Source organism: Bolinopsis microptera, chromosome 7 (assembly GCF_026151205.1).
Source record: "Bolinopsis microptera isolate Bmic1 chromosome 7, MBARI_Bmic_1.0, whole genome shotgun sequence".
NCBI lineage: Eukaryota > Metazoa > Ctenophora > Tentaculata > Lobata > Bolinopsidae > Bolinopsis > Bolinopsis microptera.
In genome coordinates, this window is record NC_087078.1 from 8,672,964 (window position 1) to 8,697,181 (window position 24,218).

Genomic DNA, 24,218 nt, shown 5'->3' on the forward strand with positions numbered 1-24,218 from the left:
GTGACATGTTGCTGATGTGATGGAATGATAAACACCCAAAATAGTTTGTTTCCTACAGTGAAACTGTGAAGTTTTCGTACATTCATGGCCGTACCCAAAGATACCCAAAGAAAGTTCACAAGAACCTGGAACGTACAACGGTACAAATCACTGATTATGGTGGAAATCTGTGAGAGAATGCTGGGAAATTCGTGCATCGCGTGGGCAAGTTGTGAAACTATTTTAACAGATATATTCCGGTGCACTTATTTTATTCTTTCGAAACAGGTCGCGAAAGATATGAGCATACATCAACGACGATAAAAGTGCATTAATAAAAGTGCATAATATGGAGTCATGTCATAGTTAAACTTCGAAAAATTCTTTTCAGATTCTTGTCGGCCTCACGAGAGTTGTTGAAGACGGTTAAGATTGGGCCATTCCTTGATAACTTAAGTTATTTAATCTTCTTTAAAATTAACTTCGCAACCATAGAAATTACAGAACAATATAAGAAAGAGAGGTGAACACAGCAAATTTTCTGTGCTGGTTCACGGTTATCAACAAACAATAACGGTGAGAATTGAGCAAGAAGTATGAATCACACTGTTTCAGCAGTTTCGCCAGAGTTATTTCAAGACAATTACCACATTCTTTACATACAATGCAGCTGTTACAATCTTATAGCAAAAACAATAGATGTGCAAAAGAATTCTCATCAAAGTTAAACATTGTTTAACTTTGCTGAGAATTCTTTTCTTCGGCAGACGAGCACAATTCTGTGAAATCATTTCGTGGGAGTTGTGATAAATATTGCCCCATACCTTGAAACCTTAGAAGCTTTTATTTTAACACCTGTATAAGTAATATGCAAAGCATATTAAATGAAATATAGCATTTTTATCCTGCTAAAAGTGAGAATAAAGATAACCGTTGTTAAATCGAGCGAAAATGTTTTAATGAATTGTATTGGGACTCTGCACAGTTCCAGAGCCATAGACATCATCAGATGTCTTCAGTCGCTAAGCAATTTACTCAGTAACCTGCAAAGAGCTAGAGGTGATAGAACTGCCGCAGATGTCTTCGTCCCATTAATTTTCACAACTGATTATGTGGAATAGAATTGCCGTCTGCCAAAATTAATCCTTTGTTTTTGAAAAATCTTTCAAGACCCAAGGGCTATTAATTAAGGAATTTTACAGCCATCAGTTATGCGTTCAAACCACATTTAACGATACCACCGAAAATAAGTGATCTCAAACCTGGCGGCATCCAAAATAAGGACAGTGCAAGACTCGGGGTCATTTGATTACTCTAGAGGGATAAGAAGCCTCACATCTCTGATAAACCGTTATCAAGTGGTATAAGGACCGCAGCTATCCACTGGTGCCGGTGGAACCTTTAGTGAAACTTGTGGTGAACAAACCCTTACTAAGCCCGGGCTACATATCGCTCCTTCTTATCAGCTGGATCTATTGTAGTAGTAGTAGTGTAGTAGTGTCGCTATATTGATGCGCTTCAGTTGCAGTTGTAATTATTATTATCTATCACTGTTAGGACCGAGAGAAGCTACAGCATACAGCGCCACAGATGTTTTATGCCACTTTATACGGCAACGCCGGCCGTGTGGAAACACGTACCAAATTGACACATGATCATAACATCCTGCAACCGAGTGGCATGACAAATATTTTAAAACTTGAAGTTTTCGAGAAATAAAAAAAACACATCCATAGTAGTCAACAATCTCAACGTACTGAGAAACATAAGAATGGCAAAGAAGCAATTTCAACTATCTTTCTGACTGTTTTAACGTTTTGGTCTTGTTAATCGATGAATTACTTAAAAGTGTTAAACGTCGTATCATGAAACAAAGCCGACATTCAATCTTAATCACTCGACTCAGTTTACTGCAAGTATTCATGGTAGTCTTCAGGACTAGGTAAATTCGGTATGGGAGCAGAAAAAACATAACAAACGTATGAGTTGGCTGAATTAAACTCGTCAGGGAAACAATCTTTAAACTTTGGTATAATGTAACTGCTCCTGCTTTGTAATTTGGTCAATCTAATAAATTCGTGGCTATGTTTATTAAAATACAATATATAACATCAGGTTTTCTATCTGTTGTCAAAACTGAATATTAAGAAAAATTGATATTATGTAAACGATTAAACGGCTTACAATTATATTTAAAGTAACGAATTCGATAAAAGACACAAACAATTCCCAATAGATAAGATTTACCACTCGGTATACACCAAGCATATAGATTATATATGCAAATGTTTATAAATTAACTAACATAACTGACAGGTAGCAAAGGGGAACTTATTACTTATGATAATAAACTCTCCGAGAACAATATAATTACAAGTTTAGCAGCGCACACGAGAGCTCAACACATTTTCCATGTACCTGAAGACAGATAACAATTAGGTATCAGCACGTTTTATCTCAGTACTATTAACAATTCAGATACCTAGCATGTCACATTTGTATTAATATAACAGGTCTCGTTAATAGACTGTAACAAATTAAAATATTAACAAACTCATTTATAAAATATTGACAAACTAGCATTTAGAGGAATATAAAGGTATGAAAGACTTGGAGAATAAAGTATAAACTTTATCAATGACTTATAGTTATTGACTATTGAGCCACTTCGACCGAGAGCTCGGTTTAAAGGCATCACAAAACTAACTTGGTATCAGTTATTGTCAATCTGTAAAATAATTAAAATATTGAAATCTAACAGACCTGCTAGTTAATCAACACGTTTCTTAGAAAGAAATGAAAAGATTTGAACAGACCAAGCTATTAGTATTAACTGAAAAATTGAAAGAATCTGCATGGTGACATGTTGCTGATGTGATGGAATGATAAACACCCAAAATAGTTTGTTTCCTACAGTGAAACTGTGAAGTTTTCGTACATTCATGGCCGTACCCAAAGATAGCTAAGTTCACAAGAACCTGGAACGTACAACGGTACAAATCACTGATTATGGTGGAAATCTGTGAGAGAATGCTGGGAAATTCGTGCATCGCGTGGGCAAGTTGTGAAACTATTTTAACAGATATATTCCGGTGCACTTATTTTATTCTTTCGAAACAGGTCGCGAAAGATATGAGCATACATCAACGACGATAAAAGTGCATTAATAAAAGTGCATAATATGGAGTCATGTCATAGTTAAACTTCGAAAAATTCTTTTCAGATTCTTGTCGGCCTCACGAGAGTTGTTGAAGACGGTTAAGATTGGGCCATTCCTTGATAACTTAAGTTATTTAATCTTCTTTAAAATTAACTTCGCAACCATAGAAATTACAGAACAATATAAGAAAGAGAGGTGAACACAGCAAATTTTCTGTGCTGGTTCACGGTTATCAACAAACAATAACGGTGAGAATTGAGCAAGAAGTATGAATCACACTGTTTCAGCAGTTTCGCCAGAGTTATTTCAAGACAATTACCACATTCTTTACATACAATGCAGCTGTTACAATCTTATAGCAAAAACAATAGATGTGCAAAAGAATTCTCATCAAAGTTAAACATTGTTTAACTTTGCTGAGAATTCTTTTCTTCGGCAGACGAGCACAATTCTGTGAAATCATTTCGTGGGAGTTGTGATAAATATTGCCCCATACCTTGAAACCTTAGAAGCTTTTATTTTAACACCTGTATAAGTAATATGCAAAGCATATTAAATGAAATATAGCATTTTTATCCTGCTAAAAGTGAGAATAAAGATAACCGTTGTTAAATCGAGCGAAAATGTTTTAATGAATTGTATTGGGACTCTGCACAGTTCCAGAGCCATAGACATCATCAGATGTCTTCAGTCGCTAAGCAATTTACTCAGTAACCTGCAAAGAGCTAGAGGTGATAGAACTGCCGCAGATGTCTTCGTCCCATTAATTTTCACAACTGATTATGTGGAATAGAATTGCCGTCTGCCAAAATTAATCCTTTGTTTTTGAAAAATCTTTCAAGACCCAAGGGCTATTAATTAAGGAATTTTACAGCCATCAGTTATGCGTTCAAACCACATTTAACGATACCACCGAAAATAAGTGATCTCAAACCTGGCGGCATCCAAAATAAGGACAGTGCAAGACTCGGGGTCATTTGATTACTCTAGAGGGATAAGAAGCCTCACATCTCTGATAAACCGTTATCAAGTGGTATAAGGACCGCAGCTATCCACTGGTGCCGGTGGAACCTTTAGTGAAACTTGTGGTGAACAAACCCTTACTAAGCCCGGGCTACATATCGCTCCTTCTTATCAGCTGGATCTATTGTAGTAGTAGTAGTGTAGTAGTGTCGCTATATTGATGCGCTTCAGTTGCAGTTGTAATTATTATTATCTATCACTGTTAGGACCGAGAGAAGCTACAGCATACAGCGCCACAGATGTTTTATGCCACTTTATACGGCAACGCCGGCCGTGTGGAAACACGTACCAAATTGACACATGATCATAACATCCTGCAACCGAGTGGCATGACAAATATTTTAAAACTTGAAGTTTTCGAGAAATAAAAAAAACACATCCATAGTAGTCAACAATCTCAACGTACTGAGAAACATAAGAATGGCAAAGAAGCAATTTCAACTATCTTTCTGACTGTTTTAACGTTTTGGTCTTGTTAATCGATGAATTACTTAAAAGTGTTAAACGTCGTATCATGAAACAAAGCCGACATTCAATCTTAATCACTCGACTCAGTTTACTGCAAGTATTCATGGTAGTCTTCAGGACTAGGTAAATTCGGTATGGGAGCAGAAAAAACATAACAAACGTATGAGTTGGCTGAATTAAACTCGTCAGGGAAACAATCTTTAAACTTTGGTATAATGTAACTGCTCCTGCTTTGTAATTTGGTCAATCTAATAAATTCGTGGCTATGTTTATTAAAATACAATATATAACATCAGGTTTTCTATCTGTTGTCAAAACTGAATATTAAGAAAAATTGATATTATGTAAACGATTAAACGGCTTACAATTATATTTAAAGTAACGAATTCGATAAAAGACACAAACAATTCCCAATAGATAAGATTTACCGACCGGGAAGAATTCGTCTATGCAACGATAGTGATATTTTGAAACAAACGGAAGATAAGGGTTAGAAACTAAATTACATTTGACATGACATGCGCGCTCCCAAGTGGCACGTGGGCAACAAATTATCCTTCAGCAAATTCATGGCATGATGGATTACACAGTAACATTAACATGTGTGATTAACGTGTGTCGCGTGATAAATTGTATAATAATGGCCTGGTGAATATTAACAAGTGTGTCATAATGTTTGGTCAATGGTCTTACACTTATTTTACATTATATTATGAATTTAAAATCTCAGTGGTAGCATCAGTTTCCGAAACATCAGTCGCAGAAAATCATTTATATAATGTGATAAACATTAAACCTGACTCTCCCTCAGGAGCAGCAGATAAAGAAGAAGTGGCGCCTAGTGAGAATGCTATCAGTCTTTATGTTGACGATCCTGACGATGCTGCCACCAGGTAACTAGGAGCAGCCACGATGATAAAAGATTTTACTGTTACCCACCGGAACCACAGTTTATGATTTACCTATGCATTAGAAGCTGCTTACAGCAAAATTAAGCTAAAAATATTCAAAGAACTAGTCTGAGAAAAATTCATTACGTCCTCAGCACTTTCCAGAAACCAACATACCTCAGGAACATAACTAAGAAACCGTCTGTATTCAGGGCGAGGCCTTATCCACAACTCCTTGTGATTATAAAAGCATTTTGTACCTGTCATGATATCATCTTTAAACACGACTTCGCTCTAGCTGGCGAGTAATCGTTTCATTATCACCTTTCTTTTCTGTGGGAAAATATCATAGTCGCATAGTCGCAGATATCATAATAAGTAATAACAGAGTAAGGTTAGTGTTGTTATGATTGTTTATCGAAGAAAGTATTCCGTCACCTCACTTTTCAGTGACGGTGAAAGTGAAGTGGTAAGGATCAGTAGCGGAATTGTTCCCGGAGCTGCACCCACCAGAGAGGTTGACCGTGGACACAGAACTCCACTGCCAATCGGAGCTTCCCAAGCACTTGCTCAGCGTGTTCCACCTGTTGGAGCGGATGATAAGACCCGCAAACAACTCGACTTACAGCGGAAAGCTGTCCTACAAAGTGCAGCTCGGTCGGAAAGTTCTAGAAACTCTGGAACCCCAACCTCAGAACACAGAGATGACAACAGTCCCCACCCCCTCACGAGCTACTCCAGTCAGTCTGGTCAGTTCTAATAGCTCCTCTCGATCAACTGTCGGACGCTCACGTGTTAAATCAAGATCCGAGGTGTCCGGGAAATCTGATCCGGAAAACAGGAGATCGGACATATCCGGGAAGTCGGATAACAGTGACCGTGAGAGTTCTAGCTCGAAAACGTTAAGATCCTCTCCGTTTATGTACGGGAAGAGCGGAAGCAACAGATCAATCTCACCTGCTAACTCTGCCGGTTATGCTCAACTTAGTGTGAGATCTAGCGGAGACTGCTCTGATTCCTCCAAATCTAAATCTTCTAACCCTAGCGCCCAGAAGGAACCGGTGCCTCCCGTACGAGCAAAGAATTCGCCTCAACTGCAAGACATGAACCAAGCCCAGGAAAATGTCCGTAAGAGCACTCAGGAGATTCGTAGGTTAGGATTCGGTCGGAACAGCTACCAACCTCCACCCTCACAACAACCAGTCACACCTAACAGGGGAGCTCACGGCAGAGCTAGTTTCGACGATAATTCCAGACGATCTCCTAATGTTACACCTAGAACTCCAAACTCGGGCAGGAGGGTGGTAAATGATCAGGGGAGAAGTCCTGAATCGTCCGGAGACAGGTCTCGGTGTGAAGTGGTTGAGAGACAAGACAGACAGAGACAGCCTGATGCATACGGTTCAGAGAGATATGAGGGAACTGATAGGCAGGAGAGACAGAGACAAAGTGGGAGGAGTGGGAGTAGACCTCACGGCAGCATACCTTCCAGTCCTACGTTAGTTGTGTTAACCTTTTATCTTATTGATTAATTCTTTTATTTTCAAAACCAATTCTTTGACGGTATTAGCAAGCAAACGTATATTTCATTATTCATTAATGACTGATGTTTTAATATTCGCGATCATCAGGGTTTCGGAGAGATCCAGACATCGGTCTTCACAGCAGGAAGCAGAGACCGTATTCCCACCAACCCCTACTTCTCTCAGAAAGGTGGGAGATTGAAACTAGTTAGTTCGGTTTGCAATGGAAGATCTACTTAAATTTCAGTGGTCAGGCTCTATATTAAATCTCATTAAAACCTATTTTATTTGAAATGTATCCTATTGAATCCTTGATAAGTCACATACAGATGAACAGTCAGAGACCCCCGAGCAGTGGCGGTAGAGAATACTCCAGACCTCTGTCGTACGGGACACCACGGCAAGGGGATCCTAGACAACCAGTCTACAACAAATCTAACTCTATGGCATCAGATCTTGATCACTACTCCAACATGTCCCCGCGTGAGGTAAGTTTTGAAGAAGCGTTTTCTCTGAAGTATAGAAAATTTGGGTCCAAATACCATTCTATGCCTCGGCTGATTGATGGACATTTTAGGTCCTTTTGTAAAGTTGTGCCATTAAAGTTATATTCCACAACGTATTGAATTTGACCAGTTTGTACCTTTCTCAGCGGTACTCACGAGGGCCGGAACAGCAGAACGGGAGATTGTACGGAAGTTTGGATAGGCGCAACGTTAGACGAAGATGTGATGAGGATCACATGCGAAGTAATCCCGCATTGGTTAGTAAACATTATTCTTATCCAGTATGACAGAAATTAAGAGGGATCTCAACTGCGTTTAAATTAAGACGAATATTTAATATCCTATAATAACAATAATTTGATAACTGTATTGGGAGTCAGATCACAGTATGTAAATAATAATTCTTATTCTGCAGAGTCCGAATTATCAACGCAGCAGACAAGATCTTACTCGACCCGATCTACTGAATAGATCTGATGGACAAAGCAGATATAATCCACTCGAAAGATCTGATCCACTAGATAGATCTGATCGGGATAAACTCGACAGATCGGACCCACTTGATAGATCAGATCCAATGAAAAGACCTGATGCACCTAGCTACCCTTATCAGCCACCACACGTCCCGCCTAGAGTTCCCATCAAAACGGATCAAGTTTACGAAAACGTCGCAAAGCTTCAAGATAAAAACTTCGGTGAGAAATGTAGAAATTAAGTTTTTAGACGATAGGCTACAAAAAATTGGCCACAATTTGAGCCCAATTAGATTGTAGAGCTCGCATTAGTTTGATTTGTCCAATTCATTGATAACCAATCACTGTTAATTTGACCTTGCTGTCGGTTTTTCAGTAGGACACATAAACCATAATCACCTTAATAACACCAGAATGTGTGTGTGTGTGTGTGTGTGTCTGTCTGTCTGTCTGTCCGTGTGTAATTTCCGGTCGGTTATACAAAGAAAACGGTAAGAGTTACGGGACTGATTTTTTCGGTATAGTGTCGACAAAACTCTGATGAAGCCCATAGGAATTTTTTTTTTAAATCGGCCGATGGTAAGTGGTTTAATTGATGGTTTTGTACCACAAATGTTACATAAAATTGCGTGAGCAGAACGGCAAGAGTTACGGGGCTTGCTCTCTCTCTCTCATTACTGTGTAATATGTTATAGCTGCATTTAAGTAGCGTCATAATTGGATTAGCCTGGAAGATTCGCTGTAATGTTATACCTTAAGCTTATTAGGGGAGGGGGGACTGTTAGTGTTTGGGGTCTGTTTGGACTGCAGAGAGAGAGAGAGAGAGAGAGTTCATACGACAATGTTATGCGTGTTTTCAAATATAATATGCGGGTGTGGTGCGGAGTTAACAAGGGTTAATTTCTATAACGATTTAAATAAAAATAGAAAGCGGTTCAAGACGGGAGTGATGAGGTGTAATACTCGGTGTTCAGACCTTATGATCATGGAGTGTGGTGCCTCATGGCTAATAATGACTTAATTATCCACAAGAAATAACTGATTATGAGATTATTGTTTAAGAAACTATTGGGTCACCTAATGCGGGTTTTGACTCAGCGGGTAATTACTCCTACCCTTTTTAACTGCGGCAGTGAAATCCCGGCCGTAGGCCGGGTTACACTAGTGTTAAATAATAATACAAATATTTTGTAGTATTAATACAAATATTTAGTACTAGTTAAATTAAATCTCAAATATAACGGAACCACGTAAGACCCCACTCAGTGTTAATGAACAAGGCATGTAACAATTATAACTTTTGATGGTAATAACATTACTAATATTTTAAATATATCAACGTCCAACAAGCAATAATATTAGGATAAAGGACCTTGACACAATATCGGGAGTTATATTACAAGTAGAGTTATATCACAAGTAGAGTTATATCACAAGTAGAGTTATATCACAAGTAGAGTTATATCACAAGTAGAGTTATATCACAAGTAGAGTTATATCACAAGTAGAGTTATATTACAAGTAGAGTTATATTACAAGTAGAGTTATATCACAAGTAGATCACTGTTATGAGGTGATTTAACACGTGACAAACTCAAACTGGTTGGAGACCTCGTGAAGAAGAGCAATCTATCTCAGTCACGGACTGTTTGATCAGTGGACCTCACGCTTAGTTGATAATACTTAGTTGTTACTACAATCTGTAGTACAAATACAATAGTTATTAAATTAATCAAATATTCGGCGCAGAGAGGGATGCTACATACAACTAAAAGCTGCTTACAAGGTAATTTATAAGTAATACTGACCTTGATTGACTATGTCAACTCTTCCAGATCGTTGCTCTGCAAGATCTCGTCTTCGATGCGAAGTAAGTATGATTTAAGTTGCGCGGTGCGTCAAAGCGGTGAAGTCCTCCAAAATATACTGACCAAGCTCACATCTCAGATACTCGCTCTAAAGGAGGCATGGTGTCTCTACACGTAGACAGTTGTTCTGATTCAAGTGATCCTGAGGATGAGCTCACTAGGATAACTGAACCTGGATACAGGAAAGGTACTAAAAACGGAAGAGGATTATGGAAATGACTTCGTAACTGTCACCAACATGTAGTTAACATTGGCTAAAGATTTTGTACATGATGTTAACGATACAAACATTGTCCAATATCCAGCACTTTGTGTTAAGTTTCTAGAAATGTTAAAGATCTAAGATCAATGTAATGGATTTATATGAGCTGGTTTCTACTTTAGTCTAGTCGTTAACCACTGACAACCCCATACCACTGGCACTAACTAGTACGTTTCCTCAGAGGAAGCAGCACCCTCGTCCCCTATACCACGTGACGTTCACAACTGGTTACGAGAGACGATAAACCACGCTAGGTTAGACTCTGGGAGTAACACCACCTCCGTGGAGGACAATGTTAGGAGCGACGGCAGGTTGGAACTACGTCAAACATTGTTAAAATTCTTTAGATTCATCAAGTGGAGAATATTCTCCTTTCAACCTATTTTTCAGCCGACCTTTAGAACGACAAATAAATAAAACTAAGTCTCAAATACGAGTATATACGTTGACCAGAAGTGGTCCCACAAATCACGCGCACTCCACGAATGAAAGGCGATCATGCACGTCATGTAGTCAAGAATATACTTAGGTATTAAATTTGTGAAATTAATCATCAAAGCTCAAAGGGCCCTACGCAATTCAATGGGACAGTAAAGTATACTGCATATTTTTTAGCGTCGCAATTTATTTGATGAAAGGTGTTAAATCTGTAACTTCGTCATTTCAGGTGTCCTCTCGAAACGAGTAGCACTGTGAGTTCAGAGAGAAAAGTCGAAGCAAAACCAGTCAATGGCAAAGTCAGAGGCTATCACTTCGACATCGACGCAGCAGTAGCCAAGCTCAAGATAAAGAAAGAACCCAAAATGACTACCGATCAGCTGACTGATGCGCAAAAAAATAGCAGGTGCGTAGAAAATAATATTATGCTCATAAATCATGACGGTTCATATAAGTGTTATAACCTACTGACATGTGCTGGTCCGAGACGCTCCGCCAATGTAATGGAGCACAGGTTGAATTCTTATCAGATAACCTGACAGGCGACCAAAGGTTGGCTATTTAGACGTGTTTAATCAGGCAGATGCCTTGTATAGTGGTAATTCAAGTAGATCACTTGACACTTGAAATGTTCGTTTGTGAAGTTACCTCTCCTAATTTGGCAGTTATGGTATTAATGGTAAAATAATGACCCCCTCAGTTTGTGTAACTACTACAACCCGAACCTGGATAGCACGCTACCCGGTAAGAATGGAAGCATCCGAAACCCTGGTAACCCTGGTAACCCTGGTAACCCTAGAAACCCAGTCCAGTCTGTACCACAGCGATATCAGCCCGGATCCCACGGGTTAGTACTGATTAATTGTTGCTTTTGTTGGCGGAGACAAGCTGGGTGGAGACAGTTTGGACATCTTTTCAAGATATAATTGTGCTTTATTATTAAATCTTATTGTAACTTTATGGCATCTGGTCGTTTATTTCTGAAACTAAGTATGAACTCTGTTTTATAATGTCATGATTGCTGCCAAAACAAAAAGCCTGGTGCCACTTGGTCGTTTATTTTCGAAGCTTAATTAAAGAGAACAGCGAATTTATCCGGATTGTCTGAATAGGTTACTTTAGGTTACTTTAGGTAGGTTCGGCAGGGATCGCTTCTGGACAACAGTATCAAGTACGTCCTCCAATCACTCCTGGCTTAGATCTTTTTGTAGAGTCCATTCCAGAAGAGAATTATTTGTGATGGCGGTATACCCTTTTGTGGGCGGGGTGTCCGGGAAGCCTTTCAGGAATTTAGCAAGGGAGGATTTGAAAGTTTCCAAGACTTGGATTGTGTTAACTTCCTTGGGGAGCAGGTTCCATAGTTTGGCTGCTTTTACTCCAAAAGAGTTTTCATAATGGGTCGAGATTGAGCATTGTGCCTTTTTGTTAAATGCATGCACAGTGGCCTTTACACCGTGTCGGGAGCTTTCCTTGAACTGCATGTTGATGTCGTTCGGAGCTAATCCATTCATCATCTTCCATGTATGGATTATGATGTATCGTTCTCTGCGTCTCTGTAATGAGAGAAGATTCAGGTTCTGCAGGCGTTCCCAGTAATCAAGGTTCTGGCAGCCACTGATTCGACGAGTGTAGTGTCGTTGGATGCTTTCAATAGCTTCTATATCGCTGATCTTGTCAGGGTTCCACACCGGGCAGCAGTATTCGAGTTTGCTTCTCACCATGGTTTTGTAGAGTGTGAGCATGAGGAAGCGTGACCTATATCTGAATACGCTAAGGACCCATGACGTCATCGTCCTTGCTGTTTTAGCCATCTGCTGTATGTGAGAAGACCAGGAGCAGTCATTTGACAGGAGAACCCCTAGGTCCCTCACAGTTTTGGCTGGGTCAATAGTTCTTCCATTTGTTAAATTGTAACAGGAATATTGACTGGTGAAGGGCAATTCTCTTAACAGTAATGAATTGTTCAAGCTGTAATTTAATATTTCGAATTTGGCCTCATTTAGTTGCATGTTGTTCTTCAGGGCCCAAGCGATTACATTTAGGAGGTCGTCTTGAAGTAGGCTTTTGGTAGCTAAGTCCATGATTTTTCCAATGAGCTTGGTGTCGTCAGCAAACACCTTTCCCAGAGCGGTAACCAATGTATCAAGTTGGTCGTCAATGTATAGAATGAAAAGAATGGGTCCCAATACTGTTCCTTGGGGTACCCCACTGATTACTAGCTGAAAGGATGATTTTGTTCCTTCCACGACCACAGTTTGCAGGCGATCCTTCAGGAATTCAGTCAGCCATTGCAGAGTCTTTCCTTTTATTCCATAGCGTTTTGCCTTTGCAAGTAATATTTGATGATCTACCTTATCGAACGCTTTGGCATAATCAAGGTATATAACATCAACCTCGTTGCCGTCGTTGAGAGTTTTCAGGATGTTATCTACGTGGTCTATTAGTTGAGTTAAGCAGCTTCTTTTCTTGCGGAATCCATGCTGATGGGGGGAGAGAAAGCTGTTTGACTCCATATGTTCCACAAGATGATTTCTGACCACTCTCTCAAATATCTTAATAATGTGAGAGGTTATCGAGACAGGGCGATAGTTAGCGGCAGATGTTCGGTCTCCTTTCTTGAACACAGGCGTGATGTACTGTGTCTTCATGCCAGATGGTATGACTCCGTTATCAAATGAGCGTTTCCAGAGTAGATAAATTGGTTCAGCGATTGTCCTTCGACATTTAGTTAGGATCTTGGCCGGGATCTCACCATCAGGGGTGGAGGCATACGGGTCCAGTTCCTTTATGGCATCTGATATGTCGTCTGCTGTGAAGGTGAATGTGTTGAGATCTTCTTTTGGATGAGGATCTAATCCGGCGAGGCATTCTTCAACATTTGCAGAATTTGGGTTGCTGAAGACTGTGACATATTGAGTCTGGAGAATTTCTGCTTTTTCCGCTGGGTCCATTTTCAGAGTTCCGTTTTTATCTCTAATTGGGGCGACGGATGATTTTACCTTTGCAAATCGTTTAGCGTAAGAATAAAAGAATCTTGGGTTCGTCTTTATTGTACTTACAGCTTTAACTTCTTTTTCGTTAAGTTGCTTGATCACAAGTTCACTTATTTCGAAGGTCAGAAGATTCACTTCGGTTTTCAGCTTTTCGATTTTTCTCGAAGTTGGGTTGTTTTGAGTAAGTGCACTTATTTGGGCATTGAGTTTTCTTCTTTTCCTCTTCATTGTGTATTTTTCACGGACTTGGCGACTTCTACGGGGGCGGGAAGGGCCAGATCCAGTAGGGTCTTTAGAAGGCGAGTTTAGGAGGGTTATCTGGAGGACAGTTAGGCGTATCAGCTCCAGAAAGGCACTTCCATCTTCATCTTCATAACAGAGTTCTCTCAAAGAGATCCAGTTAACAGCTTCTAAACGATCGTTCATTGCTTCAAAATCTGCTCTATGAAAATCAGTCGCCCGAAAAGAGTTTCTGTCGAAAGATATAGGAGTATGTTCTTTTGGGCAGAGCGGGTTATGTCCGAGAACGAGCTCGACTAGCCTGTGGTCAGATAGTTGGCATTCGGAGATATTTGTCTCAACTGTGTCCTGTGGTTTATTTGTGAGGACGAGATCGATGGTGTTGTTATTTCTCGTGGGCTTACAGATCATTTGTGTCAAGAAATTTCTCTCCATGAAATCAATTAGTTCGGAACAAGCTTGCTGGTCACAAAGCGGTTGACCAGGTAAAGCTTGGCAAGAGTCCCAATCTATATTTGGGAGGTTGAAATCCCCCATAATGTAGATGTCAGGTGATCTATCGTTCGATGTCAAGTTATTTAGTTTCTCCTGCACCTGGTCCAGGACTGCTTTGAAGGATCCGGGAGGAGCATCTGGTGGGCGGTATATCACGGAGACAAGGGCGTTCATAGAGTCTATGAAACAATGCAGCATACTGCAGTGTTTGTCACTAAAATTTACAGTATCTGATACTAGCAGCGAGTTTTCAACGTAAAGCACACAACCACCACCTTTTCGACTATGACGGTCTGCTCTAAGACTGTTGTACCCATCTATAGCTATTTGAGCATCACTGATATATGGCTTCAACCATGATTCAGTGATAGCGAGAATAGGGACCGGGGGTCTTCCTAGGTCGTCAAGTATGTGGTCTTGGATGAATGGAATCTTCCATTTTACAGTGCTGGTTGCGGCTGGGGAGATGGACCGAGCATTCAGTAGCAAGATCCTTGATAGTTGGGAATGAAGTTTAGTGGCATCGGCATCCGCATTGGCTGGTTTGGGAGTGGCACTTGGGCTGAGAACTGTGCTGGTGGTGGGAACTGTGTCGAGATTTGCTGAGAGGATGTTTGGCGTGATCTCGGGTCCAGCTGGCTCCGTTGTGTCTCTTGGACAAGGGCTGGAATTTGCCCTCGAAGTTCCTCCATTTTGGAGTTCATCTGGGTTATAATTCCGTTTTTCATGTTTTCCATGAGCTTCTCTAAAAAAGCACTATCCCTCTCAGATGTACTGTCTTTACGTTGTCTGAGGGGTTTCTGATATTCAACAGTGGGTGGGTAGGGGGTGTTGAGGGAGTTTAGACTACCCATTCTGTCCACATCATAACCACCAGGAGGCGGCCAGGAACTTCTGTTCGTGTTGAATTCTATTTTTCTCCTATCTTTGGGCTGCTGCTGCTGAGGCAGGCGATTTCTGTCAGTGAGATTCACGTTTCCAACAGTCTTTCTGGCCGTTCCTTTAAGATGATGGAAGCCACAATCGCTGTTTAAACATACGTGATTCGCAACTGAATTACGGCACAGTTTAGGGTGGAAAAAAGTGCATTTCTTCCCATTCCTGCATCCTCTGCGTTTGTCGTCTCCGAAATTGGAGTAAAAGCGGCACCTGATGGGGTGCTGGTATGAGCATTTCTTACCACCAATGAGACGTTTGCCAGTGAGGCCGTGGGGACACTTCCTCATAGTGTATTCCCGGCAAATCTGGGGGTTATTTTCGGTATCATTATGTCTACCTCTTCTAGGGCTTTCCCTGTCTTCATCCTCATCCTCATCTTCATCTTCATCGTCGTTTCCCTCGCCCTTTACCTCAGATTCAACCTCTTTAATAGTGGATAGATCTGTTATACTATCTGTGTTCCTTTTCTTGGTAGGTTTCTGGGGAGGTTGAAGTGAGCGTGTTTCGTTCTTTTTTGAACATTCGTAGCAGAGCCAAGATCCTCCTAAAGGAAGCAGTCCTTTCTGAATGAGGTCGTTGAAGGTCTTGGCTTTTTCGGCCATGGCTTCACAATCGTGGGAGCCCTGTAAGCATAGCCGGCATCTTAAGAGCGGTTCTTTTCCCAGTTCATTACAGTACACATCGTTACAGTCCTCGCATTCTATGTCGAACAAGGACTCGATCTTGAGAATCATTCTATCACATAGAGTCTGTTTATTCGTGTACAGTTTCTTCACACCATCTCTGACATTAAAACCTAGAAATATTGCACAGGGTTCTAGTTGAACTGCGGTGAGTGATTTCATATCTTTCAGATTGGTCTTATAACTTGCACTGAAACTATACACACTGAGAACCTTCTTGCTGGGGGCATCAGCTTTGTTAAGTAGGCTTCCAAGTACACGTTTCTTAGCATCATCGCTTACTGATTTCAGGTTTTCCTTGTCTTGCATATTGAACCTTTAAATGTCAGTTACACACACTATTTGAGTTTTATACAAGCAATGTACAATAAATGTACAATAGCACGCGTTCGCTTATCGCGATTTAGCAACAAATAACTGATAAGGGAGCACTTAAAAATACAACCAAACAAATGTGTAAATGTAAACTAATAGCGATTAGATTAATTGTATGACTTGCATGATTTATAACAGGTACGTTATTTCTAATCTATTCGAACTGGAATATACCAGTTACGGATAAACTAGCTTAGTAAATTTTACCGGCCCCATTAAAACCACAGCACTAACAATTATTTCGACACTTCTCTTCCTTGAGAAGCAGATAAACGTACTCTAATATAATTAAACTAATACAACTAAACTACTCACTAATCACCACTGATCAAAAATCAATAGTTCCCACAGTTAGACAACGAATGAGTTAAAAAGTTCCAACAAAATTTGTATAACATTAGATGTAAAAAACATCTTCAGTACCTAATAAAGGGTTAATACTCCAATTTACATCAGAAAATATATTTAAAACTAAAGGATATTAGGTAAAGGAAATTAAAATTCAAACTCCCAAAAAAACTCTCTCTAATCACGACTGTCTCTAATATAAAGTAGTCTCTACCCCAGACCAGAAGCTGAACCCATCCAACAACAACAAATGATGAACAACCCGATGCAGTTTATAGACGTGGCTCACGAGAAGAATGTGCTGTTAGACATGTACTCTGATCAACTCTCCGTGCTGGAGTCCAACCTTCCTGATCTGTTTGAAGACTCTAAAGATCCTACCAACCTTCACAAACTTATTCTCAAACATCTCGTCAAGGTGAAATAACTAATTAATCTAATTAACTAAGTAATCGCGTTATAAAGATATTGCGAGTTTTGTAAACTTCAACTGAAATTGCAATCATTTTGTAATTTGTAACCCATATTAACCACGTGTATCAGGACTTGTCAAACTAATTTTAATATCATCTCTGTACCACTGCAGGCAACATACAAATCTATATCACTAAAACCTGCTACTAACCTACTATGCACCAACTATGCACGTGGACTGTAATTATTAAATCAGTTACCCGGTCACTTACACCTGCACTATCAAAACTTCAGAAAGTTCCCAATCCATTACTATTTCCTAACCGTATAATACGGAGAGACAACACAAGTTTGATAAACATTACAATATGTTCAACTCGTGCAATCATTTTGTAATCATTTGCCCAAACTATCTGCCTCGTAACTGCTGTTTCCAGGTCACCTGCACAGTGAATTATCACAGCTGCACCACGTACACCAATACTATTACTTGCACCACCTTCCAAAATACCCCAGCCTTCTAAATCACTTACATAACTTAAATTAATTACATAAGTTATATTGCTACATAACTTAACATGACGTCAGACTTTGCAGGCGCAAAACGAAACCTCAGACGCGTTACTCCCGAACATGAAGTCCCAGAAACTAACAGAAGTACAGCCTGACTACACCAGTGTACCGTACTACAAACAAAGCAAGAAGAGACTGAAGACCCCTGTCAGCGATCCGGATAACTTCAGATGTATTGGCAAGATTATCTACAGTACTACTGGCAAGGTACGGAACAGTTTGTGTTGTGATTATTTGTTCTTTAAGTAGCGTTTGTGTTATTACATTCCACTTCCAGGCAATTAAATGTATGTTCGGGGGTTTCAAAGGGTAGCTCAAAAGGTTTCGGTTTCCAATATGAATTGGGAGCCTGGAAATCATTATACTTCTGAACCACTCACAACTAAATAGTAATCATTGCGATCATTGTGATCATTGTGATCATTGTGATCATTGTGATCATTGTGATCATTGTGATCATTGTGATCATTGTGATCATTGTGATCATTGTGATCATTGTGATCATTGTGATCATTGTGATCATTGTGATCATTAACACCTCGATTAACTCCTGACATTGTCCAGGTGAAAGTGATAGAACTGTACCGACCCTACGATGGGTACTTTGGTTTCCAGATATCCCCTACAATACAAGATAATAAACTCCGGGTTTTTATCAGCGGGTTCGGACATGGTCTTACTGACAAACTCTTTACTGGTCTTATAGCGGTAAGTAAGGATATTAGTGTCTCCAAATTCGTGTCATTATTATGGCTGAAGTATAATTGGGGTCTAAATGCCAAATGGTTTCAAACTTGAACTGATTTCTAAAGGACGTCTTTTTGTCATGTAGGCTAAACTATGACGGCAAGGCAATCTAATTTTTAATCTAAACTTCTTATTTTCCAGGTTGGAGATGAAGTGCTGAACGTGAACGGACACAGTGTCGGCAGTAAAAGCTTCACGGAGGTCATCTCGATACTCTCAATGTCTCAGACCCTTCTACTCACCATTAAATCTAACGACCCAAAGTTTCAGAGTCCTCCGGTAACCCCACAAGTCAGCCCAATGCATACCGTCATTACTGGCAGACGACAGAGATAACTGGCACTGGAGTTTGTTAATTAAACTAATTTTCCTTGGAAACTCCCAGGAATGCCTTGGCTGCATTTGGATTCTAATTTATCGTTATGAAAACGATCAGATTATGGAATGCGACATAACAGCAATAGCTATAATGTCACAATAAATAAAATCGCTAAAGTGTGACAAAAAATAAAGCATTTTTTGTCATAAATGTGACAAATGGGCATTACCAGAGTTGATCATATTATGAATCTGAAATGTAGATATACGACTTTGCATTGTACATATGACTCTCAAATGAACTAAAATTTTAGAACTCAACTGATTTTGTGTTGGGACTATAAATAAATTGGTTTTATACCAATTAGATTATTGTTTTAACGGTTTTTATTTAGCGTTCACATAGGAATTGTAGTAAATGAATGTTTATAGATAGATTTGTTTTATAATTTTTAGTTTGTTAACTTCTGTTTGACGATTATTATTAATGCAATGTGTTCAATTTTTTAATTCCGGAATTTTGGCCGCTTATCGCTGATGATTCGGAATCCGCTGGAATCTGTAATTAAAAAAATGTTCGGTCATTCCCTGTCATGGCAGAGAATGAAATTGAATAACATGACATATTATATAGTAAGCCTTAATGTCAGCTTAACAGACAATATCTAGGATACCAGGATATAACAAAATCGTCCAGATTCGGCAGAACGATTTAAAACTTTCCCTCTCTCTGTACGGAAGACCACCCACTTACAAATTGGATGAGATGCATCATAATCATATTGATATGCGGTGCCTCACCTACCTATCTTCATAGTTGGTTAGTACGCACTTAACGTACTTTAAAGCACCACGCACTATTAACGTACTTTTAAAGCAAAATTGTGAACTTTTCGTTGCCTCAAACGATGTATTTGGTAATGCTTTAACTCTATCACATATTAGTTTCTTCCCAGTGACCACGGGCTTTCCAGTAATATATAAAACGAAAACGAACCCGATTATAAAATAATCTTGTAAACTGTAAACATCAATTGCATCAATCATTCAGCTTAACACTGTTAATAAAAGGGACATAATGAATCTCATAAGCATGTTTACTGCCGGAGACTAAGAGGAGGGTTGATATCAAGTGTCCTAACACTGAGAGTAGAAACCAGAGCAGGTACAAGTCGGGTGCTTTCCCTTCTGTGCCTCTTAAACTTGAGAGTCGGAGACTCCGGGATGTTGTGGATTTTGTTCTGGTCCGGGGAGAAGTAGATTATGTAGACTTTGTTGAAGAAGAGCATGAACAGAATCAGGTAACCTGTCAGGATTGTCATGTTATCTAAATGTTTATCACTCAAAATTATTGATAGACACTCGGATCCCATAAATTCAATAATTTCCAACATTTGGTGGTTGTTGGTGTAACAAATTTATAAAATAAAACAGATACGACAGACTAAGTTGCAATTCTAGCTATACCCTACCTGTTATAAGAGTGACAATAGCGGTTGTAACCATAGTATTGTGAGCATGGTCAGCTGTGTACAATATGGAGAGATACGCTACAAGGATGGTATCCATGGTGAAGACTGTAAAGTAGGTGTAAGTTACTTCGTTGTAGTTCGTTGGTAGTTTCCGTGCCTAGTGGGGAGTGGGGAAAGAAGGGAATATTAAAGGATATATTTAAGAGCAAAATTTTGTATTTTTTTTCTTACTCCTCTACCAGATCTTTAGCTCAGAAGTCACAATAAAATTTCCCTGTTAAAAATAAAACACCATTTAAAGCGCAGTCGTTAATTAACTTCCGATACTCGGTTTGTAAATATCGATCGGTAACTAGCTCTTTTGGTCTGCTGTCATCAAGCTTATAAACAGGGACGACCTTAGAAAAAAGGTCAGGTTAAGAGCTTTGTATTCACTATAAATAACTGCTCTAAAAGACGGTGATACGATCGATATGCATAAATATCTGTCCCCGGCAACCCTAGCGGTTGCTTGATTTTGCTGTTCGTAAATTGAAATCACACCTGAAAGGAAATCACGCTTGTAATCACACACAGACCAAGGAACCCAGCTAGAAACACAAACACGAAAGTCCTATCAGGGCTCTGACACACCGCGTGTACTTTGGGTTGTTCCAGCTGCTGCAGTCGGGTTCTCTCGTCAAAATCAACTCGAGTATCCAGGCCCATCCTGGAAGTAGTGGAATTAAAAAAGAATACCCCATTTTAATATGTTAGTTTATCATCTGAATTTTAAAAGCGCGCAATATTTCGATCTAAGTGCATTAGTAACATATCAACGTGAGTTTGTCCCACTATCATGCAGGGAACTCTCACTCAATTTAAAGATTTCGTCGCGATTACATGTATCTAAATAAATAGTTTGGAACAGACTAATAAAAGGCACTATCTTCTCAAAGTACAGTATCACTAACCCAGAAGTTGCGAGGATAGCAAGTCCCGTCTGAGTCAACACAATCCCCGATATGAACACCGCCTGATGCTTCAAGGACACCAGAAAACTCTCAATCGTCACATTAGTGGCTGTGAATATCCTGATGATCCGCACTGCTCGTCCCAGTATTGTTGTTATTGTTAGGGACGACCCGAAACTCAGCATGCTGATTTGTAATTTGCAGGTGATGTCGCCTGGGGGGTTTTGTCGTTATATTTGGGACAGTGAGCGGGTCGAATATTAACGCCGTCTGAATTGTGACTTTAATAGCGCTAGCAAAATCACATCACGTCCCCAGTGATACAGCACTAAATCCAGTTTCATCAGCCCAGCGATTTAGATCAGCTACTCAAGGTTAAAAACAGAAGAATGGAAGAAATTGTGATGAGTGTAAAAACAAAAAGATAGGACAGGATTGCGAAAAGTACAGGGAAGATTATGTCAGAGACGATTGTGGAATATATTGCAAGCCAGATATTGAGCATTACAAACGTGCTTAAAAGATGGGAGCAAGGACTGTACTGACAACACAACAAGTACTGCAAACCGATGCAGGAAACCAGAACAAGGAAGTGAAAGCATTGGGAGAAACAGTACTCCTTTGATAACTGGGGCAGGTGGAGGCGGGCTGCTGCTGCTTCTACTGGTGGCTGCCGTTATTTTCAAATTGCGAGGAGACAGAAATAAAGAAGAAGATATACCTGAAGGAGGAGAAGTCAACCACAGTAACAGGGACCAAGACCAAGAACCAGTCCATGCCAATGTCAACAAGCAACATTCTGTCTCCACAGTAAACACACAGCCTGTCCACGCCTTAGAAGACACAGAAGGGGTTGATAGAGAAGTTCAGAACAGGAGGCAAACCAAAACGCTCTGTTCTCGACAATTCAATCAAATGAGCCTGGACCCTCAACTGATGACAACGAAGGCCTTTGTGCGCGCCTGGACAGACCTGAACAGATATCTAAAGAGCCCCACAATCTTAGCAATGAGGAAGGTGACATATATGCTGCTGTAACGTTTGTTAAGAACAGACATGGAGGAAAATCTATTGAACAACACAGTGTTAAAATTGAGGAAGAGGGAACGTATGCTGATATAGATTTTGTAAACAATACACGCAGTCTGGAAGCTGGGGAAGAACCAATATACGCTGACGTGTCATTTGTAAGGAACAGAAGAGGAGATGGTGTGGTGACGGCCTACAGGAACCCAGGTCAGGGTGGAGATGATGGTGTTGTGACCTACAGGAATAGGAACCGACCGGAATGGGCTTTTGGCTGCCGGACCGGATTTTTCCGGATATCGATCTATTATCCGGTTAGCCGGATTTTGCCGGACCGGAACCGGTTGTTACGAAGGGCAAATATAAGGTTGCCGGAACTTGCCGTACTGTGCCGGATCTTGCCGGAAAATTTAAATTCATCCTTATTATTGGGCTTTTGTCATTATCAATTATGATATTATAATCCTTATATAAATCAAGAGGCTTGCATACATATATGCCATAGTTTGTAATTACACAATAAGTGTATTAAGCTATACGACCAGGCCGATGATGTTTACTGTTTAGGCCTAGCAGTAGACATAGGTCAAAAATCAAATCAACAAGCAGAACGTTGGAACAAGCGTAGACAAGTTATTATCAGAAATGATATGCAATTGGCATATCCTACCATACCCCTTGAGCGCGATTGCACGCGTGAGAAACGGTTGTTCCCTTTTTGTCATGCAGGTCTGAGTATCAAAGCACAATAGTTCCGCGATTCAGGGCAAAATTGTACCTTTTTAGCATGCAGGCGCACTTAATCACCGCAAATAATTCAACTTCTGAATATCTTAAAAGATTTTAGTCTAAAGCAGTGTGGTTAGAAAACAAAGAAGAAAAACTTTTTCTTTAACAACTTTTTAATAAAGAAACTATTTAATTCATTAATTAAATAATTAGTAAATTTGTTTCAAATATTTCAAAACTATATTCTGATAAGAAATGTTTACAATTACGTAAAACGTATGATGAACTAATTTTAATAAATGTTTTGAACATTTTCACTCAATATTTTGGACTAGTACAATTCTCGACATTTTTAAAGAATAGCCACTATGTTCCACTTTTTTACCGCATTGAATCTCCGCTAATAAAGCGACTTCTGAATCTGAATGTCGTAGAAGGTTCTAGATTTTATTAGGTAATCAATGATTACCTAATCGCTAATCATGTGACAGGGTGCTAGAATACCGTAATTGGGCTTTCTGCACGATTCCCATAGTTGGTTGGCACCCAATCACTTGATTCAACGTAATGCTCCCGTTTTTTAGGACAAGTGTATTCTAAAGGCCTACCGACAATTGCACCCGTTTCCCACACCTTAACAGGCCATTAACAGGTCCCCAATCATGAGTGACGTGATCTGATTCGCCATGTCAGATTCAACTTAAGTAAAAATGTTTACTTAAGACTCAGTTCGTGGATGACAAACTAAGAGGTGTACATAAATTTGTACTTAAGTCATTTTTAATACACCATAAACTGTTCGTGGAAGACACCCACTACCCAGAATGCTACGTCAAAGCTCTGGCATAAAGCCACGGGCCCTGATCCTGCAACTTGTGGAATTAACATTCGGTTTGGGTAGGTCATAGGACGTTTGGAGGGAGTATAATTACATTATAAATAAATGTGCAAAATATAAAAATGTAGTTCGGACGAATACTGTATTACAGTCCGCCCTGAAGAATGCATATATCCCTGAAGAATCGCATATTATCCTAAAGTAAAGATAACTTTTAATTCTTCGTAGCTTTGCGTCCATCGTTATGATCGTACGATTTTTATTGAATAAAGTTTACTTTTATTATCATCAATATATCGAATATCGATTGGGCGCAACTGTCGTATCTGATCAAGCAGTTTTTTAAATAGTTTTGACAGTGGTGTAGGAAGGGGGGGGGGGGACAGGGGGGGGGGGGACAGGGGGCCATCGCCCCCCATAAAATCTGGGCAAGGGGCAAACTTTTTTATTTAGGTTTCTAAAAATTGTTGGGAAAAACCACTTTT

At 39.7% G+C, this 24,218-nt stretch overlaps 2 protein-coding genes across 8 annotated transcripts in view; one reads left to right on the top strand and one right to left on the bottom strand.

Annotated features, from left to right (window-relative positions):
* Window positions 1–19,229, top strand: part of LOC134817939 (uncharacterized) — a 40,917-nt gene extending 21,688 nt beyond the window's left edge. For 3 of the 7 annotated variants that reach the window (XM_063827319.1, XM_063827318.1, XM_063827317.1), the window contains exons 12-25: window positions 5,442–5,523; window positions 5,971–7,018; window positions 7,152–7,233; window positions 7,373–7,531; window positions 7,696–7,806; window positions 7,965–8,244; window positions 9,970–10,077; window positions 10,334–10,463; window positions 10,820–10,996; window positions 11,291–11,437; window positions 16,883–17,081; window positions 17,675–17,857; window positions 18,215–18,358; window positions 18,539–19,229. In XM_063827319.1, coding sequence (XP_063683389.1) covers window positions 6,117–7,018; window positions 7,152–7,233; window positions 7,373–7,531; window positions 7,696–7,806; window positions 7,965–8,244; window positions 9,970–10,077; window positions 10,334–10,463; window positions 10,820–10,996; window positions 11,291–11,437; window positions 16,883–17,081; window positions 17,675–17,857; window positions 18,215–18,358; window positions 18,539–18,733 — 2,817 coding nt within the window. In that variant the 5' untranslated portion in view covers window positions 5,442–5,523; window positions 5,971–6,116 and the 3' untranslated portion in view covers window positions 18,734–19,229. Of the gene's footprint in view, window positions 1–5,441; window positions 5,524–5,970; window positions 7,019–7,151; window positions 7,234–7,372; window positions 7,532–7,695; window positions 7,807–7,964; window positions 8,245–9,969; window positions 10,078–10,333; window positions 10,464–10,819; window positions 10,997–11,290; window positions 11,438–16,870; window positions 17,082–17,665; window positions 17,858–18,214; window positions 18,359–18,538 lie in introns of all 7 variants that reach the window. The other 4 variants (XR_010160587.1, XM_063827314.1, XM_063827313.1 and 1 more) reach the window with 4 other exon arrangements.
* A 488-nt stretch (window positions 19,230–19,717) lies between these two features.
* The window catches only part of LOC134818483 (metabotropic glutamate receptor 8-like), a 33,867-nt gene continuing 29,366 nt past the window's right edge, over window positions 19,718–24,218 (bottom strand). Inside the window, exons 12-15 of the mRNA XM_063828070.1 lie at window positions 21,141–21,354; window positions 20,731–20,896; window positions 20,188–20,344; window positions 19,718–20,021 (exon numbers count right to left, since the gene is read on the bottom strand). Coding sequence (XP_063684140.1) covers window positions 19,813–20,021; window positions 20,188–20,344; window positions 20,731–20,896; window positions 21,141–21,354 — 746 coding nt within the window. The 3' untranslated portion in view covers window positions 19,718–19,812. The remainder of the gene's footprint in view (window positions 20,022–20,187; window positions 20,345–20,730; window positions 20,897–21,140; window positions 21,355–24,218) is intronic.